Source organism: Gadus morhua, chromosome 21, assembly GCF_902167405.1.
Source record: "Gadus morhua chromosome 21, gadMor3.0, whole genome shotgun sequence".
NCBI lineage: Eukaryota > Metazoa > Chordata > Actinopteri > Gadiformes > Gadidae > Gadus > Gadus morhua.
The window spans coordinates 8,519,377-8,539,622 of record NC_044068.1 but is presented as its reverse complement, the minus strand read 5'-3'; the positions used below and the strand labels follow the sequence as shown (position 1 = coordinate 8,539,622).

At 45.4% G+C, this 20,246-nt stretch overlaps 2 protein-coding genes across 4 annotated transcripts in view; both read left to right on the top strand.

The window, feature by feature from the left end:
* Positions 1–508: 508 nt before the first annotated feature.
* sec63 (SEC63 homolog, protein translocation regulator) lies at positions 509–16,982 on the top strand. Of its 2 annotated transcripts, none has more exons than XM_030344614.1 (20): positions 509–780; positions 1,553–1,652; positions 3,403–3,517; positions 3,715–3,827; positions 4,041–4,102; positions 4,721–4,779; positions 5,006–5,056; positions 5,200–5,308; positions 7,368–7,462; positions 7,964–8,096; positions 8,586–8,678; positions 8,866–9,011; positions 9,470–9,617; positions 9,991–10,073; positions 10,529–10,597; positions 11,616–11,843; positions 12,621–12,782; positions 13,090–13,290; positions 14,887–14,991; positions 15,774–16,982. In XM_030344614.1, exons 1-20 carry the CDS (start codon positions 657–659, stop codon positions 15,909–15,911), a joined length of 2,334 nt encoding a protein of 777 aa, XP_030200474.1. In that variant the 5' UTR covers positions 509–656; the 3' UTR covers positions 15,912–16,982. The 2 variants fall into 2 exon arrangements, with proteins under 2 accessions (XP_030200474.1, XP_030200475.1); XM_030344615.1 differs by having other exon boundaries at positions 526–780; positions 1,553–1,656.
* Positions 16,983–19,162: 2,180 nt separating this feature from the next.
* Positions 19,163–20,246, top strand: part of scml4 (Scm polycomb group protein like 4) — a 14,521-nt gene continuing 13,437 nt past the window's right edge. For both annotated transcript variants that reach the window (XM_030345528.1, XM_030345527.1), the window contains exon 1: positions 19,163–19,316. The gene's annotated coding sequence lies outside the window, so the exon portion shown is untranslated. The remainder of the gene's footprint in view (positions 19,317–20,246) is intronic.

Genomic DNA, 20,246 nt, shown 5'->3' with positions numbered 1-20,246 from the left:
TTCACCTATACTGCATCTTGGCCTATGTATGTATGTTAGATCGAGAGTGCTTATAGTGCAGAATATTGGCTCAAATATAGAGCAGGAGCTAGCAAATTATATGGTACCAGGATATAGGTCTTGTATAAGCATACAAGGTGTGGTTATCTATGCAACCGTGGTTAATGAGATTTTAAGCTATAAAAGTGATGCATTAATATATATAATATGACACTCACCATATATTTATTTGAGAAAAATTGAGCTTTTAATGATGGATCGATAGAATTGGTTGTTTGTCAGAGTTCATTTTCTGTCTAGACAATAAATTTGACCCTGATCATAAACTCAAACCAATCAACTGGCTGGCACCTCAGTCATTTGTTGGTAAAAAATAAAACCAAACCAAAAAACATCCAAGTATGAATCCTACCTACTATGGCTATTACTTTTGTTTACCTTTAGGTGGCAGTGACTGCTTATTATTTTATTTTTTTTCATTATTCCCCGAAGAAGAACAGGGGCCACATTGCGCAGGCGTAAACCACGTACACCGATCGCCGCTGTTTGTGCTAAATGCTAGCGGCTTGGCTGACGGTCTGTCAAGTCATACATATTGGGCTCGGTAGGGAAAGCTCAGCGGTGGAGAAGAAGGAGTACACCAGCGCCGCTAAGAAATGGCCGGCCAACAGTTCCAGTATGATGACAGCGGCAACACGTTTTTCTACTTCCTAACGTCCTTCGTTGGACTTATTGTGATCCCAGCCACATATTACCTCTGGCCCAGAGACCAGAATGCTGGTAAGGCCTGATGTCTGGCTTAGTGCTAGCGAACTGTGGTAGCCCATCTGGTGACAACTGTTAAGGTAGCATCTTGTAACCCATAAACGTGTACTATTTAGCTCTATTGTATGCTAAATAAATGGTTCTGGCTCGAATGCGATGTAGGGCATCATGTGTATTGGTGTGAATACGTAGAGCATCTAGCAATGTAGCCTCTAGCTGCAGTAAGCCGACATGGGTCAGTAGTAGCTTTCTAACATCCATGGTGAACTCCCCCTTAGCGTGTTGTATCCATACCTCATTGTAGGGCCAGCTTGCAAGTTCAGTCAAAGAAAATATGAGGAAGGTTGTTAGTCATTTAGTCTTTGCATCATCTATTTGGTCGAACCCCCCCCCCCCAAACCCCTGTATTAATTCTCTGATTCACTACTCGTCGGTGGTTATCAACTCAAAACTGTATATTCAGGTTAGGCCTATCGAGATCTTGATTAACAGTCAAACGTCTCATTTGCATGTGTCTAGCCTGTAATATCAACGTGCAGGCCGGTTTTACTTTTCATAGTGGCCCTATGTCAATCCAATGCAAGTAAGGATTAGGCATGTCAGTCTGTTTATGGTAATGCACGTTTTCTGTGATGATTACATATGCATATAACGATCAAACGATCTTACTTGACTTGGCGGTTGGATACCTTCAACCTGCTTTCAAGCCCAGCGGTTTTTTTTTTATATGTCGTGACCTTATATTTCTCCTCGACCCTTACTTATTTCCTTTCCCCCCATTCCCCAGAGCAACTGCGTCTGAAGAGCTTGAGGAGGGTCCATGGCAGGTGTCTATGGTACCGCCTGAGGTTGATGAAATCACAGCAGAGCATTGTCCCGACGTTAAAGTAAGTTCAACTCCTAAATTACAGTGGTAAGCCGTTTACAAACACTTTTGACAGTAGCAGGTCGAAGGGATCTTTGTCAGTCAGATACAAAATACAACTGCCTACTAGCATTATCTTAGTAACTCTGCGGCATTAGACGCTTTATCCACATTTGGGTGTAACCACAAAAATACAATGCTGACCAAATGATGATTGATCGTAATCTAGTATCGGCCTGCGTAGAATGTCTTTGAAATTGGGATTTGTTTAGGTCCTTTGTAACATGGAAAACTACCGAAACGAAAAAAAAAAGCCATGACAATCTTTCATCTTCTAAGAAGATAAATACATTAAATTACAGGTGAATGCTGGTAATTCACAACTTTTTTTCTTTTGTTGTATTCAAATGTTGATTTACTAGCTGAACTTTTATTTTAAAATTTTTAAGATGCTTGTAATCTCATTGTTAAATATCAGCAGTTCTGCAGACTATTTGACCACTAGCTGATGGTACACCACTTACACAGGGTCGGTCAGAGTGTGCTTAAAGTCGTGTCAAGGAGATTGCAATTGCGGTGAACGTGTATACACTCATTCGGATTTGTACGAATATGGCCTCAGTTTATGCAATCGTGTGTTTGTATTTTGAGTGTGTACAGTTTAGATAAGCACCGTGCAGTGATTTGGAACATTTGTGTTATCGCTAGTGTGGTGTTCACTGACTCAACCTCCCAATGACGTCCAAACGACACACACACACACACAACACCTACTCAACTCGCACAACTTGCTTCCGGGTTTGAAGTGATTTGTTTTCCGGTAGTCTCTGAGTCTCTTCCTCCCCCGCTCATCACACAGGCTCCCTCTGACGTGAACGTTTCTTCCCTTCCCCACCATTTGTCACATCTGTGCCATCTTTTATTTTATCGGGGGTCATTGTAAATCCGTTCCTTTTTGTCCAGGTCAGGCCACCTGGTGGACCCATAACGCTTTTTAGGTATAAGGAACTGGAAAATGTATTAGAATTGCTGCTCGTTTTTTTGAAATTCTTAATTCAGTCGTCCACTTTTCATAACAATCTTTTCTCTGTTGAGGGTAGATTAACTCCCGTTTAAGGAGCATAACATCCGCCTACGATCTGAGCTGTCCCAGCAGTCTCAAAGGTTTTAGAAAAGGAAACGCATTGGGTTCCACGGGATCAAGTGACAGGGGCGTTGGCAGATGTTTTAAAAACGCTCATCTCACACTGGATAGAGCTAGGTTATGTTCATTTGTTTAGAAGAGAAAATCTGTTCAACAGCTCTACACAATTTTGTGCGACCCCAACGGAACAGTTTTCAAGTGATTCTGTGGTTCACTTACCCTTTTAAATGTGGCAATCAAGGTCCCAACGGGATGATTCAACTGACCTCGGATCGTTTCGCTGGCTCAGCCTTGCACAAGGTTCTGGTGAGGACGTGGGTGTCATGGCAACAGATGCTGTAGATCGTCCCACAGAGCCTTGCCCTGAGACTCAAAGCATCCTCGTTGAATACAAAACCACATCCCCGTCAACGGCATTGTTAATCTACTCTCCCCTTACTTGAGTTATTAATGTCCGACTGAATTATGCATCCAGATTCAAAGACAAGCTTAAGGACAGGCTGTCTGGAAGACTGTTTAGTTATGCTATTTTTTCATTAAAGCGTTTGATATTTCCTATAACCTTGATTGATCTTTGCACATAATGACACTGTGGTTTTTCTTTTTTTCCTGTCTTTGACGTATGCAGAAAAGCCGCCCTGTTATTTGGCTGGGTTGTGTTTCTGCTCCTAGCCTACAAAGTGTCCAAGCTAGACAGAGAGTACCAGGAGTACAATCCTTATGAAGTCCTCCACCTGGACCCGGTAAGCGCGCACACACACACACACACACACACACACACACACACACACACACACACACACACACACACACACACACACACACACACACACACACACACACACACACACACACACACACACACACACACACACGGCTCTCTAACCACCCACGATCAGCAGTTGATGACGTCAGCCTCTTTCTCATGTCTTGTATCCAGGGTGCGACAACGTCGGAGATCAAGAAACAGTACCATCTCCTGTCGAAGAAGTTTCACCCTGACAAGGGTGGCGACGAAGCCGCCTTCATGATGATCACCAAGGCCTACGCTGCGTACGTCCGCATGAATGTTTAACTCTGTAAAAAAAAAACTGTTAATGTGATTGTGCAGGTATGGGTAAGGATTCCTTCGGCTACGTGCTTACAGAACCCTACGTGGTACACTGTAAACGTGGGGGGTCACTGATGGATACCGTATGTATCCGTCTACGCCTATTGTTCACGTACTTCTATCGTTCTTCTCTCTGCCCTCTCTTCCCAACACAGCCTGACCAACGAACAGACGAAGAAGAACTGGGAGTTGTACGGCGACCCAGATGGTCCAAGAGGTATGTTTTCCCCTCGGGTTCAGTTTTTCACCCGACGGCTGCGCTCCTGCGCTCTCCTCGGTGTGTGAATGTGTGTTTGATGGTTGTATGTCGCTTTGGATAAAATGTGTCTGCTAAATGTTAATAAATGCAAATTGTCTACGCTATTTTACATTCATAATTTGAATTGATATGTTGATGCTTACGTCAAATGTAAATATTTTATATATATATATATATATATATATCGAAAACATGTTTGCAATCACCATGTACAGCCATACTACAACTTAATTGTAACATTATTTCAGTGCTAAGAAAATGTCAAAGTATTTAGTGTGTAATTATGTTGACAGGGGGTCACAGTGACATTGAATAAAGTCACCTAATCTATGTTGATTATTTGAAGATTAAAACGTGAATCAATTACATAAGCTCAGTGTTTTTATTAACACACTTTGACAGCAAGCCGTTCAGCAGCTGAGAAAGAAAAGACCTCAGAGCCCGGCTCTATTATCTAACTATATGAAATTAGAGTCTCATTTCCGGGCCGCCAAATGAAAAAGTTGCCCTTTTTATATTAAATAATTTTAAGTGGTCCTGTACTTCATTTGATTATTTCCATCTGTTCGCTTCCAGCCACCAATTTTGGAATCGCCCTGCCTGCATGGATTGTGGACCAAAAGAACTCTATGCTGGTAAGGTTGATATTCATATACATCTCTAACTTAATAGTAGCGGTCTTCCCTAGTTTATTATATGATGTGTGTTGTGTAAAGTTAAAAAGCCATATTGAAGGGAAAATTAGTAGAAAACATGACATTTTTAAGAATATGTCCTAAAAGAAGACTATATAAATGTATTATATATCATTATTATAACGGATGTCTTTAGTATCGCTAATATTTTCTTTTTTGATCGAAGGTGCTCTTGGTTTACGGACTCGCCTTCATGGTCATCCTTCCCGTGGTCGTGGTGAGTGTTGCTAACACAATACGTATCGTTGTGACGCGTGTCCAGTCTCCCAGACCTTGCCCCGTTGTGTTCTCGTGTCGTTTGAGGCTGCGTGGTTCTGACGCCCCTCTCCTCCTCTCTCTCCCCTCTCTCTCTCCATCCAGGGCACATGGTGGTACCGCTCCATCCGCTACAGCGGCGACCAGATCCTTATCAACACCACGCAGCTCTTCATGCACTTTATGTACAAGACCCCCAACATGAACATGAAGCGTGAGTCTCGCCTCTGGACCGACCCCCGCTTTTTGTGGGAGTTCGTCTCACAGCTAGAGCTAAAAAAAAAAATGTTTGCTCTGCATGGCATCCATGCCCTTCAAAGGATGTGATTCAAGGTGGGGGTTTTGGAGGACGTTATGACCATGGTTGATTTGGGGCGGATGAGCCGTGACAATGCGTTGACTGCTCTAGATCACTCTTATACATTAAGGCCCAATCCCATTTCTACCCCTTACCCCTTCCCCCTCCCCCTTGTTTTGAAGGGGGAAGGGTAAGGGGTAGAAATGGGATTGGGCCTTAGTCTTTCAACTAGGGGTGGGGAAAGGAAAGCGATGATTTCTTTTTTTATATACCACCATACCCGTGTATTTGATTTCACAACGTTTGGAACGCAGCGCGACACTGCTTCAGACGGGACGCTTTTCAATGTTGCGCTAAACACGCATGGTACGACTGCGATATTATTTATAGGTCCATGACTGCGAGGCATGGTATTTCAGGCCAACTGGAGTGTGTCAAGGCTTTCAAACATATAAACCATAAAGACTATGGGCGCCTCGGGACTTGTCAACGCGCTGCGGCATCACTTAATTGATGTTGTTTTGATTGAAGATCGTGTGTGTGTGTGTGTGTGTGTGTGTGTGTGTGGCGAGCGAATGTAATTTCAGAGTAACAAACAATTCAACAAACTCAAAGCCGATGCATGCATCCAAATCTATCTGCTCAAAACCACGTAAACAAATCAAAAACAGAGTCGCTTATTCGCTTCAAAGACTTTCTTTTCCAAACTTGCGAACTAATACGGCGCGTTACCGAGCGGTTGAAAACAATGTTGGCGCCTCCTGCGACCTTACCTACCTGCGTTATATACTTGATATGACTTTGGCAGTAGGCTAATGTTGCGCTGTGCACGCAAGTGTAAACGTGAGCAGCATAGCTGCGTACCTGCCTGCTTTCAACAAGTAATTATTATTATTTGTAATTATTTTTATTTTAAAAATATATATCATCAGTCACAGCAGCCTTTCCTCTTCAGGTAAGTTGAGTAATTTAATGGCAAACATAAATCTTGCATATCAAGTAGGCTAGCAAACACCGTGTTGCCATTCAACTCAGTGTCCGCCGACTTTCTGCTTGATGTTAAACTCATAACAAGTCGTGCATGTATGCAAGTGTGTGCGGTTTCGTTTTTTAAGGAGCAGTTTGAGAACCGTTTTAGCACAGGAACCGTTTAAAAAAGATGCCGGTGCCAACTGTGTTGGCACCGGTATCGGATAAAACCCAAATGATACCCAACCCTAGCCTTGACTACCAATGTAAAAAAGAATATGTATATGTATATATATATTTTTTTTTTATTATTATGCATTAACAAATCAAGCAACTCTCCCAGGGAAAGTAAACATAATTCCATCAGGTACAAAAAGTAAAGATAAATAATGCATTGTTAATAATGTTCACAACAATAGTCATGCCATAAAGGTTTTTTGAATGGAATTGAAACGATGGCATTAGGCGGCTCCATATATTATTGCGAGCTGAACTACCTCCTAGACCACCTTGACTAAGACATTTTCTGGGGGAAACACTGCTATAATCCTAGATCCGATATCATTTTTTTTCCCTTTTTGTCCATGGTATTCACATCATTGCAATCAGATATAAAAAACGATATCGGATTTCAATAATAAAAAACGACTTAATCTTGCACACACTTTACTATGCTTTCATGCTGTAATTTGCTGCACTATCTGACTCGGCAAACAGTGGACTGGACTAGATCCGGAAAATAGTACCACTAAGTGTTAGGGTTAGATTAGTGAATGGAGAACCGTTTTTGAAAACGGAATCGTTTGGAATCTAGAATTGATTTAGAATCTTATCGTGCATCTCTCGAATCGAAATTGAATCTTGAGATACCGAAAGATTCTGACCCCCTAATTTCACATCCCCACAGGCTTCAATCGAATGCACTCGTACACTGCAGGTTCTTTCTCCTGAATCTTTTTCAAAGTGCATGTGTTTTTAAACCCTGGGTGTCCTGTGCTCCCTCTAGGGTTAGCCATGGTGCTAACGGCAGCATTTGAGTTCGACCCTCGCAGCAATAAAGAAGCCACCATACGACCGACGGACAACATCGAGGTGCCCCAGGTAGGCGCTGATCGCACGAATGACACCGCATAAGGAATGGATTTATGATCTCAAGGTTTTTAACGGCCCCACCCAACAGATGTCAGATTTTTTTCCAAGCCGTTTTTAGAACGTCTATTCATGAGGCATTTGAATAAAGCAAGTGGTTGGTGAGGGAAATAGCTCTTCTTCTTTTCACCTTGCTATTTGAATCCGTCAAAAAACAAAACTGTCAGTTACCGTACCATGTTACAGTGGACAATAGAGCAATGTAATTCGATGAAATACTGTGTCAGTTTAACACCACTGCAGGCATTTGTCAAAACTATGTTATACATCCGTAAGAACAAATATCTGCAAAATGAATGAAAGATGACTACATTGAATCATTTTGGGTGTATATCATGGTATTGAGGTATTTAAAACTATCGGTAACCGTATTTTGACCAAACGGGGGTAATCTTCCATTTTGGTTGAGACTTAAAAGAAAAGCTGAATCCGTGGTTTGTTTGTGTGTGACAGCTGATCAGGGAACTGGGGAACATCAACGTGAAGAAGAAGGAGCCCCCGTTCTGCTACCCCTACAGCCTGAAGGCCAGGGTTCTGGTTCTGGCCCACCTGTCACGCATGGAGATCTCTGAGGACCTGGAAGAGGGTGGGTAGCTCTCACCCCAAACACAACCTGTTATAGAGGAGCTCCAACCTGCCTGCAGAGTGGCTTGTGTTGGATGATGGTGTTTCCTTATTGGCGGATATGATGACCCGATCATCTGCTGAATACAGCACACCTGCGCTGCGCTTATTGAACGTGGATTAAAGGGGTGTAAACAAGGGGTTCCGTGTGGGGCTGGCCACCCCACACGGAACAGAACCTGAAAGCATTGTTGAAAGGCAAGGGGCTGGTTCCCTTTTTTACTCAGTCTCACTATTTCTATTTAATTTATATTATTTGTAACTGCTACATTGTTAGTTGTAGTCTGTTTTCTGAGTCTGGTGTATATTGTCTTTATTCTTGGGTACTACATTCATGTGTTACATGGATCACAGTTTTGATTTGACTTGCTCCGAGACTCTGAACACCCTCCTGGCCCTGGACCTGAGACCCTGACAGTGTTGGTATTATGTGGCGGTCGTCCTTCCACAGACCAGAGGTTTGCGGTGCGGAAGAGCCCCGCTCTGCTCCAGGAGATGGTCAACGTCGGCTGCCAACTCACAATGATGGCCAACAGCAGAGGGGGTATGCACGCACGCACGCACGCAAAGCACGCACGCACATGAAATACAAAACCTGTTGAAAGGGTTGTCCTCAAAATTTAATCATCATTTAATTACCGCGTTTAAAACGTCAAATTACGACTTTGGGTTCAAAAACCCTTTTAGCTTCTATTAGTATGGGGTATCTCTAAATGTGTGTGTGTGTGTAGGCTTCCACGCTCCCCGGCTGGTGTCCATAGAGAACTGCATGAAGCTGACCCAGATGATCGTGCAGGGCCTGCAGGAGACCAAGTCTCCTCTCCTTCAGCTGCCTCACTTTGACGAGGAGCACCTCCGCTACTGCGTCTCAAAGAAGGTAGGACGGGCTCTCGCGTTGTGTATTATTGTAGTATTATGTGTATGAGGGATCCATAAGGAATGGGATGAAATTGTAATTGTTTCATTGTTACTCGCACCGTATAAGTTTCTATAGGGCTATTACATCGTGAAATCACATTGCGATGACCGCCGCCATTTTGGGAGCATCGGTTGTGTTGGGCATTATGTTGTTATTGATGTTTTTTTGGTCATGGTGAGTAATAAATCTAGAAATGATTTGTCATAATGGAGCGGTCCTGTTTGAAACTGCCCCAGCGTTGCACATTGAGACATGGCAAAACAGTTTTCATTAGCCTTGGTTATCGATATTTAACCTTTTATTTAGTACTTTACATGTATTACTACTTACTTGAGTCCTCTCAATATGGCCAACAATATATCCCATGATGCATTGCGACGTACGAGCCCCGTGTCCCCCCCCCCTGTGTGCTGCAGTACAAGGTGCGGAGCCTGCAGGACCTGGTGAGTCTGAAGGACTCGGAGAGACGCAGCATGCTGCGCTTCCTGGTCGAGGAGAAGTACGATGAGGTCATCTCCGTGCTGGGGAGCTTCCCTCACATCGCCATGGAAACCAAACTGCAAGGTCCGCCATGGGAAGACACACACACGCGCACGCACACACAGTTATTATTAATCAGCCTTGGGTTTAAGGCCCCTGTATGATAGTTTAGTGGTCTCAGGGACAGTTCAGCTACATTTAGTGTCCTTTGTAACTTGCAACAGTGGGGTTCCCTAGCTGTGTATTTTTTTTTTTTATGAATGGTAATAGTTTATTCAAATGGAAAATATGACTCAGACTTGCGTCAGTTGGGCTGCTGTAAAAGGTAGCATTTTCCAGTGTGAAAGTGTTTGAAATTATTTTAAAAAGCGATACTAATGCACATTTCGGTGATGCGTATCCGGAGATGTGTGAATATTCCTCCTCCCCACTCATATACTCTCTCTCCTGTTTTTAGTCCTTGACGATGAAGACAGCAACAACATCACGGCAGGCTCCATCGTGACAGTTACCGTCACCCTCACTAGGAAAAGAATGGCGGTAAGGCATGTGTTCATCTAGTGGGACATGGATCCAACTTGGACGCTTGCAGGCCACAGACGTGGGCAAAAGTGGTTTGTCCCAGAATGTACCAAACCACAGTGTGCAGGCCTACTGTTGAACACCAGATGGCACTTCTGGACCGCACTCGTGACAATCTGGTGACCAGCCAAAGGGAACATCCACAATGAAATTATTACAAGCCTGCGACTGCCGTTGGTACCTGATGTTTTGTTGATTCGTCAAATTATTAGATTCATGGATTAATATTGGGATGCAAAGATCATTTTACAAAATAATGCTTCTAAAATATATTGTCTATTCAGGCTTTAACCGTATGATGTTGTAAAGTTGTATGCAAGCACCTGCATTGCTTATGTTGATCCCGATGGTCCTTTTGTGCCTGTCTATGTAAATGCTTGAAGGTTTCTTCCATGTGATTGGTGTTTCTGAAGGAGGTGTTTGAGAAGGAGCAGGACGGTAGCCCGTGTCCCGGGGAGGAGGGGGCCAACACAGAGGAAGGGGTAGGTCCAAACAGACGCAGAGCACCGATAAAGGGGACCAAATTGCACCCCCCCCCCCCCCCCCCCCCCCCCCAAACTTGACAGTGTCCTGCCTCATGCCCACAGATGACGCTTATGAACCCCCCAAGCATTCCTTGTTCAGGAAAAGCATTTGATTTGTAGACGAAGCCTTTGATCGTGAATGTGTGTCAAAAAATTGATTCATGTGAGAATCACGATTCATATCTTCGAACCTTCTACCGAATCAGCACTTCCAGAAATAGTATATATATATTTTCTAGAGCTGTCAGTTAAACGCGTTATTAACGGCGTTAACGCAAACCAAATTTAACGGCGTTAAATTTTTTATCGCGCGATTAACGCAATTATTTTATATAAAAAAAAAAAAACTTTTTTTTTTTTTTTTTTTTTTGGCTCAAAACAAAGGATCAGTAGCCTGACTGCCTTGTTCAAATGACATTTGTTCAAAAAAAAAAAAAAAACTTTTTTTTTTTTTTTTTTTCTTTGGCTCAAAACAAAGGATCAGTAGCCTGACTGCCTTGTTCAAATGACATTTGTTCAAAGCAGTCGTTTAATTGCACTATAGGCTCTTTTTTTGTATCGTCCTGTTTTGATCAGTGTGTATGCCAATGTTGTTATCAATAAAAAATCATTTGCACAAGGCAAGCCGATGCACTTCACCATGTTGATAAGAGAATTAAAATGAGAAGAATTATGGGACAAAAAAATCAAGGGATATTTAGCATAGAAAAATAATTTGTGATTAATCGCGATTAATTAGAGTTAACTATGACATTAATGCGATTAATCACGATTAAATATTTTAATCGCTTGACAGCTCTAATATTTTCTTATCTTAAGTTTGCCTTTTTTTGTGTGTTTACATTATTCCAATCAGTTTGTATAACCGTATCAAATAGTAAGACTTCTCATTCTTGTACACACTTTGCAGCCCCCTTGTATTGAACCGAGACGTCTACAGATTCCCTCCCCTGACGTCTTTCGTGTCTCCCTGCAGGCCGACGCCAGTAAAGCCAAGACCAAAGTCTGGCAGAACAACAAGAAGCAAGCCACAAAGAAGTCCAAGAAGAAGAAGCTCACCAAGAAGAAAGCCCCCGCAGCGGCGGCTACCGTCGCTGCCGCCGCCGCCACCGCCGCCGCTGCCGCCGCCGCAGTCGCCGCCGCAGCCACCACCGCCCCCGCATCCTCAAAAACCAAGCAGGCCAACGGCAGTGTGGCAGGAGGCGTAAGCATACACCCCCCCCCCCCCCCCCCCAACTCCCAAAACTCTATCAGGGCTGCAAGTTGCAATCGATGACTCTAACTTGATTACTCTATCCATTTTCTGATTAGTCGATAAATCATTTAGTCGTGGAAAGGTCAAGGGTCATGAATAACCTGAACCTAATCGATCGTCGAAGGACGAGGGCGATCCCTCAGAATCCCTTTTGTAGTGAACCAAAGGTGTGGTGTTGAGGCATTTTATAAGCAACCCAGATGGCTGTCACTCGTATGGAACGGTCTGTTGAATATGCTACAGTGTTAAACAAGTTCAAAGGCATAGCAAACAAACTGGGCTTAAGGCGTTTGTTGTCAAGGAAGATATGTTGGCCGTACTTCTGACAGGATGTGTTTGAAGTTAAATTTATCAACTTGGCCTACGGCGCTAAGTCACGCACTTTGTTCCTCTTAATTGGTTGTAAGTCTATCCAATGGCGTTTTGGCTGAGCCCGTTGAAAACGCCCCTTGGAAATCAAAAAAGGAAACGAGAGGTTCCACATTCGTATGCATTGGGGAATTGGTTTAGCGATAATAATAGCAAAGTATGACATTTATTCAAAAGCAATCCCAGAAAGGGTTGCGTACATTTGATTCAGATCCGTGGACAAACTGTTTTTCCTACTGGTATGAACACTGGGAAAACACCCTTTTACAAAAGTTGTGTTTTTTACTCTGCACCATTTATATGCAGAGGCGCTCTCTGAACTCTGCTCCTCGTTATCCCCCCCCCCCCCCCCTCCAGGATGCCGTGGCGGTCCCCAAGGAGGACGATGAGGAGGGCTCGGACAAGGGCAGCGAGTCGGATGAGGCAGAGGCCAATAAGGACTCGCCCAGCGAGCGGGACGAAGAGAGCGACAAGCAGAGCGACACGGAGGTGGACGAGATCGCCGGCGACGACGAGGAGGTCAAATTCACTCTGTGTGTCTGTGTGTGTGTGTGTGTGTGTGTGTGTGTTGGGTCATACAGAAGGAGTAGGGTTAAGGACACATTGTAAGTTCAGAAATGGAGTATGATGTTAATCATACCCTTAGTCTGTATCAAGTGAATAAGAGACGTGTCGTAGCAAAGACTCTTCAGACCGTCCTCATTGAATCAGCCTCCCTCTTTCAACGCTTCCAACCCCATCGTTAGCAGACGAGACCATGGAGCGACCGCCGTCATAACCAGCCATCCCTCTCCCCCCCTCTCCTCTCTCTCCCCCCCCCAAGCAGGAGTGGGAGGCTCTGCAGCAGAGCATCCAGCGGCGGGAGAAGGCCCTGCTGGAGACCAAGTCCAAGGTCACCCACCCGGTGTACAGCCTGTACTACCCCGACGAGAAGCAGGAGTGGTGGTGGCTCTACATCGCCGACCGCCGCGACCAGGCGCTCGTCTCCATGCCCTACCACGTGTGCACGCTCAAAGACACAGAGGAGGTGTGTGTGTGTGTGTGTGTGTGTGTGTGTGTGTGTGTGTGTGTGTGTGTGTGTGTGTGTGTGTGTGTGTGTGTGTGTGTGTGTGTCAGTCATTTAGCAGAGGTGTAGCGATGTTTTGCACTTTCTTCAAGGTTTTGGGTTTTCTCAACCACAACCCATTATACACAGGCACGCACGCACACACACACAAACACTCAGTTGCTAGGCAACCGCTCTGCGCCGGTGGTATTGTCCCCTGTGTGTGAGTGGTTTGCCCTCTGATCCTGCTGTTTTAAAGAACAATGAAGGATTGGCAGCGGGGTAAGCGGTAAATGGGATTTACGGGACCGACTTGACCTCGTGTTTGATGCTGTGACAGCTTCCCCCCCCCCCGTCATCAGTTACCAGTTACTGTTCCTTTAACAGTTAACACTTCCCCCTGCTGTTGTTGTTTGACTGCTCATCATCTGAGAGAGGGGCGGCTGAGAGAGAAGAGAGCGAGGAATCTAGTCTGAGAGCAAAGTGAGGGGCTGGTTATAGAGATCTGGTTTTGGGGTCTGGTTAGACAGATCTTGTTTTGGGGTCTGGTTAGACAGATCTTGTTTTGGGGTCTGGTTAGACAGATCTTGTTTTGGGGTCTGGTTAGACAGAACTTGGTTTGGGGTTGGGTTACAGAGATCTGGTTTTGGGGTCTGGTTAGAGACAGATCTTGGTTTGGGGTCTGGTTAGAGACAGATCTGGTTTTGGGGTCTGGTTAGACAGATCTTGTTTTGGGGTCTGGTTAGAGACAGATCTTGGTTTGGGGTCTGGTTAGACAGATCTTGGTTTGGGGTTGGGTTACAGAGATCTGGTTTTGGGGTCTGGTTAGACAGATCTTGTTTTGGGGTCTGGTTAGAGACAGATCTTGGTTTGGGGTCTGGTTAGACGGATGTACTTTGAGGCCGGGGTGAGGCGCTGTGAGAGGCTAGTTAGACAGATGTCGTTTTGGGGTCTGGTTAGACAGATCTACTCTGAGGGCAGGGATGAGTTCATTGTGTGGCAGCGTCTGTTTTCTCCTCGTGTGTATGATTGCATGTTGTGGGGCCGGAGGCGTGTCTGTTAGGAGCGGCCGCTCTTGTTTCCGGCTGCATGGCTCATTTCCCCCCCCCCAATCCCGACCCGTCGTTAGCGTGGCGCGGCTGATGATTAGATGCTCGTGCCGTGTAATTACCCGACATGTTAATCACAAGTGTAGTTAACGCTCGTCTAATATTTACTGTTTGGACTCCCCCGTCGGTGCCATCGCGCTGGCTGTTGGGTAATTCAAATCATTAATTGCCCGACACATTTTGGGTTTGCTTCCCCACCACCCCTTGCTGCGGAGAGATAATTGGGTATGATAAGTCACGGTTGATTATTAATCTTTAATTCACGCATAATTCCAACCACTGATGGTGTTTACACTCGTGGTCTTTAGAGGTTTTGCTGCCTCCTCGACTTGCTCTGCCTTTTTGATTCCTGTTATTCCGACTTTAATCGAATCAATAGCCATTTGTTTCTGGGTGATGGCAAACTACTTCATTTATTCAATCGATGCATTCAAGTGTGTGTTTTCTTTGTGCGTTTGTGTGTCCACAGGTGGAACTGAAGTTTCCAGCCCCATCAAAAACAGGCAACTACCAATATTCAGTCATCCTGCGTTCAGACTCCTACCTGGGCTTGGACCAGATCAAACCGCTAAAGGTAAGTGTCTGTGTCTGTGTCTTTGTGCCTTCGTGGCTGTGTGTGTCTTTGGAGCATGAATTAGTGTAATTAAAAGAGGTGACTACTGCTAGATTGGGGCGTAATCGGCCCAGAGAAATTGGCTCTTACTCGTGCAGCCGTGCGCTTCCCCTAGGGCGATCCTACGGATTCTAATGTCTCATTCGTTAACAAGCCTGTTAACCTGTAGTATGATGGGAGTCTCGGAGCCGCATGAACGCAGTCTCGGAGCGTATGCTAGGATGCATGTGGTCTGGTGCACCACTAAGGGGTGGTCTTGTTTCCTCTTCGTGACCAGACTGCTTTGACTGCACGTAGGTTCGTGGAGATTGATTCAGGTCCAGAATCTGAGTCGATCACCGAACCACCCCATTGATACATATCGCTGCGTCGCTCCGCGTTTTGCGTGTCGTCCCCACGAACCAAACTGCGACTGTGAGCCGTGGCGGCGGCGGCGGCAGCAGCTGCTCAGGAGGTAGAGCGGGTTGGCTGGTAACCTCAAGGTTGCTAGTTCGATCCCCCCCAGCTCCTCCTAGCCGAGTGTCGAGGTGTCCCTGAGCGAGACGCCTCACCCTGACTGCTCCTGACGAGCTGGCTGCCGTCGCCCTGCGGGGGTCGACTCCGCCCTCGGTGTGTGAATGTGCGAACGATGGGTTGTAAGTCGCTTTGGATGAAAAATCCCTTGGATGTAAAAATGGGATGAAAATGGAAGCTCAAGTGTCCTGACCGCTGTGCATCTGTACCCCCCCCGCCGCCCCCCTCAGCTGGAGGTGCACGAGGCCAAGGCGGTGCTGGACAACCACCCACAGTGGGACATCCCGGAGACCGAGGAGGAAGACGAAGAGCAGGAGGACAGCGACGGCATCGAGGAGAGCGAGGACGACGACGAGGACAACGACTGAAGGCGCACCACCGCCCTTTGTACACACCGACGTGTGCGTGCACGCCCACCACACACGCGTATACACATGCCTACACACGCCTCTAAAGACGCAAACTCACACGCATCGACAAACACATGAACACGCACACGCAGTTGGCTTCCACCCCCTCCCCCCCCCCCCCCCCCCCAGCAGCTGGTTTTTGAAGAGCTGTGACATCGCCACGGCGACGGGATGTCACCAACAGTCAGTCCATTCCCTTCCCCTTCCAAAACCACACACACACACACACACACACACACGCAGTGTCATGGACTGTGACGTCCCCCGTCCCCCCCACCACAATCCCACCTGCATAACCGCTTTCTTACCGAGACCTCAGAGAGACTCGTTCAGCCAATTTCCGTTGCCAACGGAGATATGTGAATTGTGTGTGTGTGTGTGTGTGTGTGTGTGTGTGTGTGTGTGTGTGTGTGTGTGTGTGTGTGTGTGTGTGTGTGTGTGTGTGTGTGTGTGTGTGTGTGTGTGTGTGTGTGTGTGTGTGTGTGTGTGACAATTTGTACAGGTATGAAAGTTTGACACACTGTGGACTGGAGGACCTATTATCTGGGAACTAGTTTTCATTTGTTTTTTGTGTGTGTGGGGGGGGGGAGGTAATTTGGAGAGTGATGTAAAAGGAGACAAAAAAAAAAAACACGTTGGGTTCCTCCATGTTGAAATCATTCACTTCCTCCCCCCACCTCCTCGCTCGTGTTTGCCTCCTATAGCTGCAGCATCACACGACACAACACGTCTCCCCCCCTGTGATGTTCCAACCCACCCCCCCTCCCCTGCCCACGTGCAACATCCTCTAGCCGCTGCCCGTGGTGAGCCCCAGCTCACCGGGGGCCCCCCAGACGCCTCCAGCAGAGAGCCCAGATGGCGGGGGTCAACGCCCACGTTGACCCCCACCTCCAGCAGAGAGCCAAGATGGCGGCGTTCCGATCTGCTGCTCCGGCTCCGGCCTCCTCTACACTCCGCGGCCTGTTAAGACACAACTTCACCCTTTTTAATTTGTATTTGAAGAAAAAAAAAAAAAAAAAAAGGCAAAAACGAATTGAATAACGAATTGACAAATGCGGTTGACGAAGCGGGGGGAGGAGAGTGGCCGTAGGGGGGGGGGCGGAGGCGATCAGTGTTTAATTTTGGCCGTGTCGCTACCAGTGGTGTACCTTGTTGTCCGTGCGCTACACCAGGGGTTCTGGATCGCCACCGTAGTTCGCAGACCCTCTAGGGGGTTTCGGGGCGTATGGGAGGAACCTGTTTGTATTTGATTATACTGACTGCTCGATTCGGAGAAGTGTCTTTTGCTTTCCTGTTTTTTTTTTTTTTTTAACAGTCGTAGCACATTCCAGTGTATTCTCATTGTCCAAAACGGCCTTATGAATCCTACCGTACACCACGATATTATAGACACTTCTTGGAGGCTATGCACCATGTTTTTTTTTTGGGGGAGCAATTGTTTATTGTATGTCTTTTGTTAGTCTATTTTTTTTGTTCAAACTTTTTTGTAGCTTTCAGTAAAAAACAACAACAATATTTCTATAAGTGTTTCTCATGTATCCTTGGCAAACATAGCAGCTAATGCTAATAAGTGTCTGTATTTCTGTTATATTTTTGGGCTCAAACAGGGTTTGTGAAATGTTACCGTATCAAGTCACTCAACGCTCATTCTACTTGGAATACTCAGCGCCTTGACTTTCATTTAGAATCTGGTTTCTGTTCTTGTCACTGGACAACTGTTAGGTTACCTGGGAGGTTTGCCCAACCTCCTAGTATTAGTTTAAGGTTCAGCCTATGCTTCCTTCAACCTGGACCCTATTTTCCGAACATTTTAGGTCCAAGGTAATGCTCACCAAAATATTTTGAATTGGTCCAGCATTGAGCAAAAACAATACAGCTGCGGTTCCCTCGAAGCTGAACTAATTGCAAATAATATTGTTCGCATTAGGCCCTTGGAGCTAAAATGATCTGAAATATATGGTCAAGAGTGAAAATTCCCAAAGGTCTCCTTTAACACCCAGGCATTGTTCACTTCCGTTAAACTCCGATCTCAGTTCAACCCGCTGAATCAAGTAGTCCCAACAGTTAGTTGTCTTTTTTAATTTTACCAGCATTTTATTTTTGTCAAACTGGATTCAGCAGCAGAAACACACAAAAGCAAATTGCACAGCATTGCTGACTCTTAGTAGGACTAACTTGTAGTTCTGTTTTGCGGAAAGAAACCCCGTCTTTCCCATCTGCGTCCGCACTGCAGGAGTATGTTTTGTATTGCTTCACGTCGTCGTGCGCTGTGTGCGTGTGGGAGAGAGGGAGAGAAAAACGTTTGGACTATCGGGGTGCATGTACTACTATGACTACTAGCACCATATGGACACACTGCGCACAAAACCCCCCCCCGTTCTGTGACCGTGTGACACTACCGTCGTCGAAGGGGTCCACCTGAGTGTCTCTCTGCAGCAGAATGTAGCATGAGCGGTGGGGGGCTCTGTGTCGAAAATAACTGCAGAGAGATGTAAATACGAGACGCCCCCCCCCACCATACCCTCACACGACAGACCAGGACTGGAGAATAAGGACCCTTTGTGGCCCCGTTTGGGACAAAACTACTACCCCCCCCCCCCCCCCCCTGGTGATTCTCTGCCACTTTTGTTTACAAAGGAACTGTCATTGTAAATGGAAAAAATATATTATTTGTATTTTAAAATCATTTCAAATAAAATAACTTTTAAATGAACTGTGCTGTTGTCGTTGTCCAGGGGGAAGGAGAGGCTGAGATTGTGAGGGGGGGGGGGATGTGGTTCACTTGAAGGACAGTAGGCTACGGGTTCTATTGTGAGCACGAGAAGTTCGTAAACCCTTTTTTTGTCGTTTCCTTGCAGGGAGGATGTCAGCAAAATGATTGAATCGTGTAATGCCTGTTCAGATATATCTGTTCACATTTAAAAACTGATGATTGATCTGTGAAATATAACTATTTCAACACATTTTGGGCTAGTCAATGAACCAAAGAGCAAGAGCCACCTCTTTTGTTTACTGTGATGTGTGGGATGGCTCATTTAATGAAGTACAGGTACATATAATGCTTAAGGGACTGAGTCCCATGGAGACGCTGTCAAATGACCATAGTAACTATGCAACAGTGCAGCCTCATTTGCCCCAACCTGAATGACAAAAGGACATCCCCAAAGTGTGAGGACATTTCAGGTTGAGCATTTCCTGAGTGCAGCTACAAGCTGTGTGGCTGTGAGGAAGGTGCTTCTATGGGCAGTACCTTGCCTAGTGTCATTCGGACCAGATGGTTTCGATGCCCTCGAGGATGCAAAGAAGTTTGGACATCAAGATGTTTACGGGAATTGAATAATCCATCATTGATCATCGAAAAAGGTAAATATTTAATGCCTCAGTCTTTCTCCACATCGCTCTGTATTTGTGTATGTGTCTCTCCAAGGGTCTCTGCTTTGAAATGCAGTTTTTAAAAGGAGATTTAATTTTTTATCATAGAACAGATCGCCTCGTAAACAGCGTGTTGCAGCTCCTAGTTTGTTGCCCAGGACTTACTATAGTCTCCAACTTAACTATGCAGTGGGAAAACCGCATGTGTTTTGACCTGAGGTGTAAAAGCTGTGAGCCCCGAGAGTTGGAACTCCCTCGGGAACAACCCGGTGGCTAGTGGCAACCAGGTAGATCGGTGAGCAAGGAGGACCCCCCCCCTCTTCTTTCCTTTCCTCTCATCACCTCCTCTTCCCTCCCCTCTTCTCATCTCTCCCCCTCTCTTCTGATCCGTGGTGCTCTTGTCGCTATGGTTCCCCTTTGTGAGACCTTGTGTGCAGAGAGTGATTGTTTGCTTTTCTTTTCATTGTAAATGAAGACTCATCATTCAACTAATCATTCAACCAAAAATATATTTAAAGAGAAGTATTGTGGAATATTGATTGTGTGTGAGAATGTGCATGATGGGAAAAATTACCTTTACCTTGCAAGTTGTCTCAGAGTATTCACCAGGAAACCACAGTTTCCTGTCCTCATAGAGGTTGAAAGTCACACATCTGCTGCTTGCATAACAGATAGTACTCTGAAAAATACGTTTGCATGTAAATGCAAGATTTCAGCATTTTTTATCGGCTAAATGGGTCTTTGCTTGTGTATTTAAAGGGAAAAAGGATTCAGGTGAAAAAATTGTATTCTTTCATCTTTCTGTGAGAAAGCGTTTGATGTGTTGTTTTTCCAGAGTCAAAGCGCAATGATGGTAAGCTCATCCAAAGTGTTTTTCTTTCGTCTTTTATCTTTTCTCTTTGATTTGGATAAAATGTATTA

Coding starts and splice junctions, on each gene's coding strand:
- sec63 (XM_030344614.1), top strand. CDS start 657: ATGGCCGGCCAACAGTTCCAGTATGATGACAGCGGCAACACGTTTTTC. Junction 7,463..7,963: donor ACAACATCGAGGTGCCCCAG/GTAGGCGCTGAT, acceptor TGTGTGTGACAG/CTGATCAGGGAACTGGGGAA. Junction 13,291..14,886: donor CGCTCAAAGACACAGAGGAG/GTGTGTGTGTGT, acceptor GTGTGTCCACAG/GTGGAACTGAAGTTTCCAGC.